Source organism: Zootoca vivipara, chromosome Z2, assembly GCF_965207765.1.
Source record: "Zootoca vivipara chromosome Z2, rZooViv2.hap1.1, whole genome shotgun sequence".
In the NCBI taxonomy this organism is placed as follows: Eukaryota; Metazoa; Chordata; class Lepidosauria; order Squamata; family Lacertidae; genus Zootoca; species Zootoca vivipara.
The window spans coordinates 44,498,060-44,511,700 of record NC_142585.1 but is presented as its reverse complement, the minus strand read 5'-3'; the positions used below and the strand labels follow the sequence as shown (position 1 = coordinate 44,511,700).

The following is a 13,641-nucleotide window of genomic DNA, read 5'->3' as shown; positions in this document are numbered from 1 at the left end:
AAGCTACAAACATGAGTTTGACCAAACTGCGGGAGGCAGTGCAAGACAGGAGTGCCCGGCATGCTCTGGTCCATGGGGTCACGAAGAGTTGGACACGACTAAACAACAACAACATACCCGTAGGTCTCAGGGTGGTTCACAACATAAAGTACTATGTAAAAAAATACAAAATACATAATAAAAATAATTAAACCATTTAACAACACTAAAGCATACAAACTAATAAAAATGCATTCCCTAACAAAAGTCCCTAAGCAATACCCCAGACTACAAATACAAAATTCAAATTAACATATAACATTTGAAACCAATTCAAAACAACCTCACCCCCATATAAAACAACACCCACCCAAGTTAAACCCTATCCCTGTTAAAAATATAATTTTAGCACAATGGACCTGGCTCACGCACTCATTCCACCCCTTTGGTTATGGCCCTGCCACCAGGCCAGGCAGGCATTATAGAGCTACCGCAGCAACTGGAGCATGCCTAGTTGGGGCCGCAGGTGTTTCCAATGTAGCCTGCCTATCCAGAATCCTTGTCCCTGCCCTGCCCTGCCCTGCTTGCTCAGCTGCAGGCAGGTCCTGGTCTGGAGGTCCCCCAGGGGGCTCCCATCATTCCTAACTGTTCGCTGTACTTGTTAGGGCTGATGACAGCTGTACTTCAGTGATAGCTGGGGGGCCAAAGGTTCACCACCTAGACCAGGGTAAGGTGTGGCACTCCACATATTGCTGGACTCCAGGTCCCACTCCCCCCCCCCCAAGTCAGCATAGCTGATGATCAGAGCTTGATTAAGCCCAACATCTGGAGGGCCAAAGGTTCCTCATCCCTCTTTTAGAGCACCTGGTATATATGGACCACTAAATACATAGTTAGTAGCTAGAATAAAACCAACAAGAAGAACAAACACAAAAATAGCTGGTCTAGTAGGTAACTGGAGTGAGAATGTCATCCACCCTGGTGTGTGTTAAGAGAGAGTGGGGGAAAGAAATAGTGTGTAATGAAAAATCAGAGTGACTGGTGAATGACGGAGAGTGAAAAAGAGATTGACTGAGATAGGAACGAGAGAGAGAGAGAGCGCAGAGATGCAATTTAGGATTCTTTCCCTGCCTAACTTGTTCTTTCCCTATTCTCATGCGCCAGACCAAACTCATCCCCTTTTTGGAGTGGGGACTTAGAAGGGGGGGGGGCTCTAATAATGTTCCACAGGTGAAAGAGTTATCTCGGTTTCTCTCTCGCACACTTTTTTCAGCCGAGCTAACATTCAGTACATGAAATAAAGGTTATCTTGAGAAAGAGGCGCTGCAACTTGCATACAAAGAAGGCCTTTTCCCTGTGACAGGGAGCTTGTCTCCGAAAGTCTCTGATATAGATTTCTTTCTTGAAAGTGGTTGGGAGGGGTGCTGCGCAATTGAGAGAGGCTTTTAAATTTTATTTTGCAACAGCTTTCCTCTGCCTTTCAACTGCTTTTAAGAGCCTAGGAGTCTGGCATGCAAGGGAAGCCCTCTTGCTTTGCCAGTGGTGGGCACTGACATTCACGTCTGGTCAACTTTTCAAGGGCCACATGGCTGTGGTGAGCCTGAGGCAAAAGAGGACAGAGCAACAAATGTCTATTTTGCCATTGCATTGTAATTTATTTTCTACACACAGCCTTCTTTATACTCCATCCAGGCAGAAGCACAGAGGGTGTGATTCAGGGGCCAATGAAAGAGGTGGGGAGAGTTACTTGGATCAGGTGGAAATGTCTGAAGGTCCTCACCTCTGCATTCTGCAAAGTGAGGCAACTTCCTCGGGCAGCACGTGCTAGAAAGCATTGGCAACAGTGCCCCCTGGCAGTTCCCCATAACACACTCCTCCAGCCGTTCAGGTAGCCTGTTGTCTCAGGTGCACAGGGAAAAAAATTGCACAGCTGCCTCTGTGAAGCCCAGATTCAACTACAGGACTATGATACCCATCACCACTGATCATTGGAAATGATGACTAGGGCTGATGGGAGTTGGAGTCCATCAATGTTTGAAGGGCTATACATTCTTCAATTTGGACTAAGGGCAGCCGGTGTGTGAAAAGGTGGGTGGAAAGGGGGAAGAGGTTCCTTTTTATGTTATCACAACGTGTCACGGGCCACTTTCTGAATGACTCAGTTGAAAGGTGGTTTATAAATAACAGTTTAAAATATTTTTCATACTACAGAGAACATAGTTCTGATGTGCTCATATATGTATGGTTGCCTCAATATCATTATTTGCTGATGCATGTATGCACACCTGCCTATTTATTAAAAAAACTTCACAGATAGAATTCTGACACTGGTGTACATACACGGCTCAGTAAAAGTGTACATAGCATGGAAAAAGCCATTGACGCAACCATATGCATTGTTGAATGCTGCCCCAACCCTCAAGCAGTGTGAGATTCTAGGGGTTCCAGGTGCTTACTCAGGATTTGTTTCCTTGGAATAAGGTACAGCAGAGGCAGTGGTGTCTTTATGATATACGGTTTACAGGCAACCCCCGATTTGCACAGGGGTTGTGTTCTGGGTCACCGTGCACAATGGTGGAGTGTGTATAAGCCTGCCCCACTCCCCTTCTGCCCCCTTTTTCCGGGTGGCACCTACCGTGGGGCCTGACCTGCAGCACGCCCAAGCCACGTGTTTCTCCTGGGAGTGATGAGGTGGCTTGGGGCCCCACACCGCCCAAAATGGCAGTGTGGGGCTTGCGTCTGCCAGGCGAACTCTGTGGGCAGCTCACCGCACCGCCCCCCGTGCACGGATTAGCATGGCACCCCCATGTGCGGTTCGCCCCACCCCCACCACTCTGGGTGCCAGAGCAGCTAGCTACGCCCCTGAATGAAGACCAACATCCTGGGTCACGACGTTGCCAACACTCCATGCATCAGAATTGGTGGCCATGTGCTTGAGATAGTAGATGATTTTGTCTACATAGGCTCCATCATAACCAAGCAATGTTTCCATCGATGCTGAGCTGCACAAGCATACTGGCAAGACTTGCCTCTCCAAAAGGGTGTGGGAGAATGTGATGCTAATAATCAGTACCAAGATGAAGGCCTACCAGGCTTGCATGTTGAGCCTGCTGTTTTATGGGAAGTCAGTTGTGGGCAACTTAAACCCTGCCAGGAGCAACACCTCAATGCCTTCCATGAGTTCTGCATCAGGAATATTTTGGGCATCACATGGCAAGACAGAGTCTCAAACCAAAATGTGCTCTTCCAAACCCACATTCCCAGCACTTCTCTCAGTGATGTCTATGCTGGCTTGGTGATGTCTGTGACGAATGTCCTCCCTCTCTATTCCTAAAAATGCGACACAGGAATCCAGGGGTGAAACCACCCTCCCTCTTCTCCTGCCGCCTTGAAATAAACCCCTTTTTACTTGTGGGTTTATTAGTAAAGAGAGTCTTCCAGCTTACGTGGCCTGGTATCTTGAGAAACTCTAGGCTGTTTGACGGAATAACCTCTTGCCTACAGTAAAGGGTCTCACTCAGTTTGATTCCCCACTGCAAAAGTTTGCGCTTTCCACTCTGGCACCCCAGGTTATCCTCCTAAGCTTCCTCAGTGTAACTCTAAGACACAAACTGTCGCCTCTATTCCTGAGGTAAGTTTTGTCCTCTATTGAGCCACCACTTCTGTGAGTTCTGATACCCAGCTGGAACGATAATGACGATTCTTCTTGGCACAAAAGAGATGAATTTTATTATCTTAAAAACATAGGTGTTTCTTTAACGTTTCATGTGTTTATCTGCTTTGTTTCAGTTGTACAATAACTCTGTCAAAAATTTAACATCAAGCTTTCCTAAACCTCATCTAAACCACCACTATCCTGGCTTCTCAACTTTATTCTTCACATCTCTCCACTCCCTCCCCCTCTCCCTACTTGACCAAACTGCTCCTCCCTCCTTTTAAACTGGGAACAGTCCCGCCCCCATCAGAATGTTATGTCAGTCAGGCTGGAGGTGGATTAACTCTTTTCCAACCAGGTAGGAATAAATATTTCAAAACTGTGTCAATCTGTTACAATGCCCACAGAATAGAAGATGACAGGACCCCCAGAATGTCCTCTACAGGGAGATGGCTTCCGGCACTAGGCCTGTTGACAGACCAGTTCTGTGTTACAGCATTAACCCTGCCATATGGGAATCCTTTGCAAGGCGGTCACAGTGCCTAGAGATAGATCATGCATCCACAGCAGTGACCAGAGAAGAAATGTCATGGTGCACCTGAAACAGCACAACTGCATGCTTCCATCTGCCCCAGATGCAACAAAACATGTCTCTTCTGTATCAGTCTCTGAAGCCACAGCAGGCGCTGTCACTCTCCAACGGTTTCACTCTTCCATTGCCTCTTGAGACAGATGCCATGAAGAAGAACTATGACTACCTTATCTGTGTGCATTTTCTAGTGATGAGAGGAGAAACTTGATTTTCTTGGTGTTTTAATTGGAAACTCCCAAATTCACACTTCTAAAGCGCTTTATATCATCTAATATAAAGCGGATTGTGGTAGGGCTGTTAAGAAATTTAGCTTAGGGTTTGGTTTGTGTAAGGCCACAGCTCATGCTGAGTAATGGGGGGCGTGTGTATGCAAATTCCTTGGATCTGATTGGTTGTTGGGGCCCCTCTTAAAGCTGCGTCCACCATTTTCTGGTCACATTTTTGCCTGGCGTTTGAACTGTGTGTTTCTATCGGTTCCTGTCTGGCAAGAGAGCGTTCCTGGATTCCTGGAGTCTGGTTGTATCTGGCTTATTTAATTTGCTGATTTATTCAGCTTATTGCTTGCTTTTGATTTTTAGCTTTCATTTACTGCCTTATTTAGCTCCGTTTTGATTCTCCCCCTCCCCTCCCTCCCCACTCCCTTCCCCTACGGCTCGGCCTCGGCTGGGGGCGTTGGGAGTCCCCCCCCCCCCGCACAGGCATCCCACTTTATTTAAAGGGCGCACCCCCCTTTAGATTCCTTTAAATTCTTTAAATTCCCCCCCCCCCCGCTTGCCTTGGCTAGCCTGCTGTGGCTCTTGGTGGGCAAGGGGGCCTTGGTACCCTGAGGGAGCCTTGGCTCCTGGCTCCTTGCCTGGCCGTTTTCCTGCTGGGCTGGGCTGGAGCCACGTGGGTGGTTAATAGGGCTGTTGCCGGCTGAGGAGCATTGAGGCTGCTTGCGCTCTGCTGGGGGCCTCTAATTTGGCTTATTGGGGGCTGTGGCGTTTGCCGCCCCCCCTGGGGTGCCTGCGGGGTGGGGGTGCATCATTGGGAGGGCGCCAGGCCGTTATTGTGCCTGGTTTGCACGTTGCGTCCGCCATTTTAATGCTTGCAACCCCCTTTGCTATTAAGCAGAGAGCTGCTGCTTGTGCATTGGGGGGAGCGGTTTGAGGGGGGTTGCTGGGTCTTTAGGACCTTGGGAGGGGGTCCCCTCACTTGATTCACCTGGGGGGCCTCTAGTTTTGGTGTCCTGTATAGCGTTTGTTTTCTGTTTGCATCTGTTTTAGCTGAGGAAAAATTTTTTCCTGGCTGCAGTTTATTTCGAGGCTTGAGTGCTTGCAGCCAGTTTCTGGGCGTTTGGCGCCATCTACTGGCCACGAGTTGTTACTACACCTACAAATTTAATTGCCTTTTCCCTCAGCCTATATTGAAGTCCCTTGAACAGGCTTTGACTTTATTGTGTTGCCTGACTAGCTTATTGGGTCATTTTAACTTATTGGTTTCCTTTAATTACTTGATTTAATTTATATCCTTTTATTTAGGAATCTTAATTGATTCAATTGGATTATAATTGGCTTTGACCTGCGTGGGCTTGCTTTGGTTAAGTGAAAGGAAAAAACTTTTACTCCTTGCCTTTAATTGGAGGCCTGAGTACTGCAGCCTACTTTAGGTTCTCTATGCCATCGGCTGGCCTCAAGGGGGTTATCGCACCTTGTTAGTTTTGATACTGTTCCTTCCCAATAGATAGGGAATACATTGCTTGGCCTGCGTTTTGGGTTTCTTGCATTGTTTAATTGGCTTAATTGATGTCCATTGTTTAATTCAATTTAATTTTAATTCACGTTAATTTAGTTTTCACGTATTCTGGTTAAGGATTCTATTTGGTTGCGTGGGTGGGAGTTTGGCTTTGGCCTGCGCATTTCCCTCTCCCTCCCTTTTAGGGGGGGGGGCGGGGCGTGTGCCGGGGTCCGGCCTACACCAGCCTGCAATACAAGTCTAACTGATTTCCCTGGGGCCTTTCAGAGGCCTGGGTGTCCCCAAATATTTTGCAGTTAGTTTTGCAGATTGGTTGGGAAGGCTCCAATATTTGAGGGGTGGGGTGACGCCGCCTAGTGGTTAAAGTGGTAATACGCACCCCTGTGTGATTCCACGTGTGTTTGCTTGTTATTCCAAGTAGTTAATAGTTCAGGATGGCGGCCCACCCATCCACTTCAGGGAAATCTAAGAGGGTCATTAAGGGCGCTTCGCAGAAGCTGCGTTCGCCAGCCTCGCAGGCAGCGGGTCGCGTGGAAGCATTCATCGCTAGCATTGCTGGTGACCCACAGGCCCTGGCCCAGCTTGGATCTGGGCTTGATGCCTTATTACAGAACCCGGCCTCTCATCCTGCCGCCTCGACCTCTGCTGGTTTACCTCTGGAAGCAGGGCGGGAGGCGGCGACTACGGCCATGCCTCCAGACCGGCAAGGCCCAGACCCTCTTTCTGCCCCCTCTACCTCTGCAGGTGTATCCCTGGACCCTGGGCAAGCTACGGTGGCGGCGTCGCAGCCTCTGTCCCCCATGGCGACCATTCTGGAACTGCCTGAGACCACCACGTCTGGGCCAGCTGACTCGTCGGATGACGACTTCGTGGGGCCTTCTGGTGTTCTGATGCCGAATGCCTCTTCCACTCCTATGGTGGTGCCGGCGCCCCCTCCCGTCAAACGACGAAGTGAGGGGAAGCAGCCTCGGCGCACCAGGAGGGCGAGGCAGGCTAAGGGCAGAGTAAGTGGGCAAGGGCAGGGGGGGCGGACGGGGGCCTCCTCTAATGTTGTTGTTTCGCCCGTTGCTCCATCCCAGACTCTTGCCGTCGCCTCGCGGCGCGAGGGGCTTTCGTCGGCATCCGGCGAGGAAGCCCTCCCAGTGCCGGCTAGAGCGTCGAGTGGCGGAAAACGTCGTCACAAAAGTCGTTCCAGGAGGCGGGCAAAGAGGCGCAAGGACGATACCTCGGCTTCGACCACCTCAGGTTCGTCCTCTAGCTCCGAGGGTTCTGATCACTCTATGGGGTTGTACTGGGCTTACGGGGAAGTGGATTCTGGCCTTCCTCGTTGGGCCTGGGCTCGTCGAGCGAATTCGCATCGTGCTCGTTATGGAGCTGTTCAAGAATGTCTCGACGGAGAGTTGGTCCCGGAAACCACGGTTTCCACCAACAGTACTAGGGATATTATTCCGGGCAGTCACTTGTCCTCTAAATTGAGGTCTAGGATATTGGATGGTAAATATGTAGACATTTTTGATTTAGCTCCACCAGAGGAGGTGGTCCCTGAGCAAGGAAACGCCCTCGTTGGTACTAAGAAGAAAGGCAGGGGGAGAAAGGTGGAGCGGACTTTCGAGCGTTGGCTCGATTGTTATCAAGTTTTTTCCGGGGTAGTAGTAGCGGCATATCCCCGCAGGGCTCTACACCTTATCGTGTACCAGTCCATCGTAAGGTCAGCATATAACATGGCAGGGGAAGCGGCCGCAATTGCTTATGATGAAAGATTTCGCAGGCGGGCGTCAAAAATTGACACCGCCCGCTTTGACAGGAAAGACTTGGACCTTTGGACCACGTATGTGGCTCCGTCGGTTTCACGGAAACCCGCCGAGCAGCAAAGGGCTAAGACCCAGCCTTTTAAGGCGGCACCTAAATTGCGCTGCTGGGATTTCAATAAAGGACTGTGTCAGCGCCCGCGGTGTATTTATGCGCACACTTGTGACCGGTGTGGCGGTAGCCACCCGGCTGTTAACTGCTATGCGGGCCGGCGGCCCTTTCGTGGGGGTCGGGGAGGATTCAGGCAGGCGCCAAGGGGTTCCGCCCCTGCCCTCCCCGCTCCCCCCGCAGCTTCCACATCAAAGTGAATTGCTTCAGTTAGCTTTTTCTCCCATTAAGTTACCGGCCCTTAAACATTGGTTAGCCTCCTATCCCAATATTGAGGCGGCTGCATATCTTCGGGATGGTTTCTCCTTCGGGTTCCGGATTCCGATAGCTTCGGTTCCCCTGGCTAGGAATCCTAGGAGCCAGAAGTCGGTGAGAGAGATGCACGAGGTCGCAAGGCGGAAGGTTAATAAAGAAATAGCCCTCCAGCGCATGGCTGGTCCTTTTGCGTCTCCGCCTTTTCCCAATCTGCACCTCTCTCCCTTGGGAATCGTCCCCAAGAAGGCTCCGGGTGAGTTTCGGCTCATTCATAATTTGTCTCACCCTAGGGACACGTCCGTGAACGACGTGATCCCTCCGGAGCTTTGTACGGTCAAATACGCTTCTCTCGACCAGGCAATTAAAATGATCAGAAAGTTTGGGCCGGGGGCCTTGTTGGCAAAATGTGATATCGAATCGGCTTTCCGATTATTACCAATTCATCCGCATGATTTTTGGTTGCTGGGCTTTCAGTTTGAAGGCGCCTATTATTTTGATAAGGCCATGCCAATGGGCTGCTCCGTAGCCTGTGCGGCCTTCGAGTGCTTTAGTACGTTTTTGGAATGGGCCCTTCGCACGAAGACCGGATTAACGGGGGTCACTCATTATTTGGATGATTTTTTAATGGTTTCTGCGGCCGATACGGGTGACTGCGTCACCCTGCTACAGGCCTTTAACGACCTTACCAATGAGCTGGGCGTGCCCCTCGCAGCGGATAAGACTGAAGGCCCAGCTACCAGGCTCACGTACCTGGGTATCCTTCTGGATACCGTTAATCAGACTTCCAGCTTACCTATGGAGAAGATCACCACGCTTCGACGGGTGATAGAGGAAATGCTGGTGCCGGAAAAAGTGACGCTTCGCCAGCTGCAATCGTTGCTGGGTCACTTTAATTTTGCCTGTAAAGTTGTGTCACCCGGTCGCCCCTTTTGTGCGCGTTTGAACAAACGCACCGTTGGCCTGCGTCAGCCTCATCACCGGGTGCGCTTATCGCAGGGTGAGAAGGCTGACATGAGGATGTGGCTGGTATTCCTGGAGGAATACAATGGGGTATCCTTGTGGCAGGATGTTTTAAACCTGCACAACGATTTCCAAGTGCACTCCGATGCGGCGGGTTCCCTGGGATTTGGTTTGTTTTGGAATGGCAGGTGGTGCGCACAAAGATGGCCCCCTGCTTGGCGGGACACTGAAATCACGCGGGATTTAACTTTTCTTGAGTTCTTTCCTATAGCAGTTGCAGTCCATATTTGGGTTGACGACTTCAAGGACCGCCGCGTATGCTTTTGGTCAGATAACCAGGCTGTGGTGACTGTCCTTGCGAAACAATCTTCTAAGTCAACTCGGGTATCGGCTCTGCTGCGGGCATTCGTGCTGCAGTGCCTGCGTTTTAACATTATTTTCTCTGCGCGTTTTGTCCCGGGCGTGGCCAACGATATAGCTGACGCTTTGTCACGATTTCAGATGGAGCGCTTCAGGTCCCTGGTTCCAGACGCACAACATCAGCCGGAGATTTTCCCGGATCGTCTTTGGAACCTTGGCAGCTGCTAGTCTTGCAGGGAGTAGCTGCTTCTGTTTCCCCCTCTACCCTGCGGGCTTATCAAAAAGCTTGGACTGACTTTTTAACTTTTCGCAGTCAGTCGCTCGCGGTGGAGGGAGCGGCCCGCCCCTCTTCTTCCCAGGTGCTTCAATATTTGGCACACCTGTTTCACCTGGGAAGGGCTGCCAGGACCATAAAGCTCCAGTCTGCGGCCATTTCATTTTTCTCGAAATTGTTTTTTAATAGGGACCCTTGCGCCAAATTTGTGGTGCGTAAGGCCATGGAGGGATGGGGTAGGCTTTGTCCTCCCCGTTCCCCTACCAGGAACCCGATTTCTTTTGATCTTCTCACTAAAATGAGATTGAAGCTTAGGGTGGTGTGTTGGTCTAAATATGAGGCCCGTTTGTTTTCGGCCGCCTTCTCAGTGGCCTTTTTTGGCGCTTTGAGAATTGGTGAAATTGTAGGGGGTCAGATGCGTCAGGGGGTGCCAGGGGGTTTGCTACTCCAGGACATACGTCTGTCACCAACGGAATTGTTAATCACGATTCGGAGTTCCAAGACCGACCAGGCTGGTAAAGGAGCAGTAATGCGACTGCCTGCTACGGGGCAGACGGGCCCCTGCCCGGTTAAGGACGTAGCCAAATTCTTGGCGGAAAGGCCAGCTGGGGAGGGCCCCTTGTTTGTGCATCAGGATGGTAACCCGATGACTAGGCTGCAATTTACTAGAGTTATGAGGAAGGTGATAGCGGCATGCGGTTGCGTGGCCGCTAATTACGCTCCTCATTCCTTTCGCATTGGGGCCGCCACTACGGCGGCCCACTGGGGTCTTTCGGTTGATGCTATTAAGGATTTGGGCAGGTGGAAATCTGCAGCGTATAGATCTTATGTTCGGAAGCGCTCCTAACTTTGTCGTTTGTTTTCCAATGTTTTCCCAGGGCTCGCGGACGTGCACATATGGATGGTGGGACATTCCATAGTCCATTGGGCAGGCCTTCGCGCTGGCCAAACGCCATTGGGTCCTCGACTTGGCCTTCCATCCAACATCCAAGTGACCTGGATGGGCAAGAGGGGCATGCGCTGGGGGGAGCTTCTCCCTTTGCTGCGGCGCAAAGCCCTCTTGCTCGGGTGCCCGTCCGCCCTGGTGATCCAGCTGGGAGAAAATGACATCCCCGCTGTGGACCCGTTATCTCTTCGCCTGGCTATCCTACGAGATTTGTTGGAGATAAGGACTTGGTTCCCTGATACCGTCGTTTTTTGGTCCCAAATGTTGCAGAGGATGCAATGGCGGGGTGATATTCCTCCTCTGGCTGGGGAAAGAGCTAGGAAGAGGGTTAACAGCGCAGCATCCAAACGGGTGTACGAAATCGGGGGGAGTTTGATTCGTCATCCCGAAATTAATGTTAGAGCCCCGCTTTTATATCGGGATGATGGGGTTCACTTATCCCCTGATGGGTATGATATTTGGCTGCGTGATGTGTCTGAGGGTTTAAAAAGTTGGTTAGGTCTCTGAGTGTTGGCGGCAAGCCAGGGCTGGCTTGATTGGCGGTTAGGCTTTTGGTTGGTTAATCGGTTGGTAGAGGGGGTGGCACACGGATGCCTACCCTCACCTCCGTTTGCTCCATATAGAAGTATTCCGTTAAAGGAATCTCAGGGCTTACACTCTTGTCCTTACCATCCCGCCATTGGCGGGAATGGTGGGCCCAATTTTAAGAGCAAGAGCCTTGAGGAACATTCTTGGTGAAGGTGAGGAGGGAATGACTGGGCGCAGCCACCTCCTCACTCCCAGGTATGTTTACTTGACTTCCATGCGGAAGTCGGAGCAGGAACTGTCCAAGCGGACAGTGGTGAGTCCTGTCCTATGGTGACAGCTGATGTGAGTCCTGCCACGTGGGCAGATGAGGTGAGTCCTGTCCAATGGTGACAGCTGATGTGAGTCCTGCCACGTGGGGCAGATGAGGTGAGTCCTGTCCTAAGGGGACAGCTGATTGAGTCCTGTCCTGGATGGACAGATGGGGATAGTCCTTCTTTAGGAAGGACGAGTGAATAACCAAAAGCCTAAGCCAACACTCGGATTAAAATTGTGTATTTAATAAAGTTGTGGCCCTAAATTATTTGCCAAAAACCAAACCATAATTCTGTTGTCAGTTGTGAGTTATTTAAGGTAATTTTCTGGGAAGCCTCGACACACAAAGCGCTTTATATCATCTAATATAAAGCGGATTGTGGTAGGGCTGTTAAGAAATTTAGCTTAGGGTTTGGTTTGTGTAAGGCCACAGCTCATGCTGAGTAATGGGGGGCGTGTGTATGCAAATTCCTTGGATCTGATTGGTTGTTGGGGCCCCTCTTAAAGCTGCGTCCACCATTTTCTGGTCACATTTTTGCCTGGCGTTTGAACCCCTCCCACCCGCCCTTTCTTTCTTGCAGGTTAGCACGACATTGCTATTGCCTTCGGGGCCGCCTGTATTCAGGGGTCAGTAGGAATTTTTCCAATTGGCTGATTGGCTGTGCCTCTTGGTTTTCGCCTACTGCGCTAGCAAATTGTCACAACTTGTTAGGTTGGCGGTTAGGCTTTTGGTTGGTTAATCGGTTGGTAGAGGGGGTGGCACACGGATGCCTACCCTCACCTCCGTTTGCTCCATATAGAAGTATTCCGTTAAAGGAATCTCAGGGCTTACACTCTTGTCCTTACCATCCCGCCATTGGCGGGAATGGTGGGCCCAATTTTAAGAGCAAGAGCCTTGAGGAACATTCTTGGTGAAGGTGAGGAGGGAATGACTGGGCGCAGCCACCTCCTCACTCCCAGGTATGTTTACTTGACTTCCATGCGGAAGTCGGAGCAGGAACTGTCCAAGCGGACAGTGGTGAGTCCTGTCCTATGGTGACAGCTGATGTGAGTCCTGCCACGTGGGCAGATGAGGTGAGTCCTGTCCAATGGTGACAGCTGATGTGAGTCCTGCCACGTGGGGCAGATGAGGTGAGTCCTGTCCTAAGGGGACAGCTGATTGAGTCCTGTCCTGGATGGACAGATGGGGATAGTCCTTCTTTAGGAAGGACGAGTGAATAACCAAAAGCCTAAGCCAACACTCGGATTAAAATTGTGTATTTAATAAAGTTGTGGCCCTAAATTATTTGCCAAAAACCAAACCATAATTCTGTTGTCAGTTGTGAGTTATTTAAGGTAATTTTCTGGGAAGCCTCGACACACAAAAGCAATACACAAACCAAAACACAGCTGTCTTTGAATTTCACACTTCTCTGAATCTGGCAGTTCTCCAAAGAGTACAAAAGAAGAAGAAGATTATATTAGGGAAATGTGTACATAGAAATACATATATCCACAAGAATAACATAGACATGAAATATTAATGGAAGTTGCAAAATAAGTATATTAGTCAAAACTGCATACATACATTTGTTTATGAGGAGAAATTTGCATTTAATTCATGATTTACAAAAGCACATATTGCTGAAGAAATATGGAAAACTTAATTTAAAATTAGAAAAATGAAAAAACTGAGAGAAACTGAAACTGATAGATCTGACCATCCCCAGTGTTTCCAGTTTCCACACAGTGGTTAGGGTGTCTGAATAGGACCTGGGAGACCAGGGTTGAAAAGTCCGCTTTGCCATGAAGCTCCCTGAGTGACCGTGGGCCAGTCACTGCCTCTCTGAGTAACCTATCTCACAGGATTGCTGTACGGGTTAAGTGAGGAAGGGGAGAACTATGTATGCTACCTTCAGCTCTATGGGGTAATGCTGAGATAGAAATGCAGCAAATAAATAAATGGGGTGCGTGGAGGCGCATAAGTGCAAATGTAAAAGAACACAGGCTTAATTTTTTTAGAAAGCTGGATTCCAGGAAGATTGAATTGCCCAGCAGACCAAACCAGAAGGACAACCAAGAAAGAGAATTGGGGGAATCCACTTATCTCTAAAGCAGACCCATGGGTGGTGGGGAATGGCAAGGGAAAC

At 49.9% G+C, this 13,641-nt stretch overlaps 1 protein-coding gene across 2 annotated transcripts; it reads left to right on the top strand.

The window, feature by feature from the left end:
- The first annotated feature begins 4,483 nt into the window (after positions 1-4,483).
- On the top strand, positions 4,484-12,819 carry LOC132592538 (uncharacterized). 2 transcript variants are annotated; one of them, XM_060277701.2, is made up of 2 exons: positions 4,484-4,745; positions 6,705-12,819. In XM_060277701.2, the coding sequence occupies exon 2, from the start codon at positions 6,761-6,763 to the stop codon at positions 8,075-8,077; it is 1,317 nt and encodes a 438-aa protein (XP_060133684.1). In that variant the 5' UTR covers positions 4,484-4,745; positions 6,705-6,760; the 3' UTR covers positions 8,078-12,819. The 2 variants fall into 2 exon arrangements, with proteins under 2 accessions (XP_060133684.1, XP_060133683.1); XM_060277700.2 differs by having other exon boundaries at positions 4,484-7,205; positions 10,605-12,819.
- Positions 12,820-13,641: the final 822 nt, after the last annotated feature.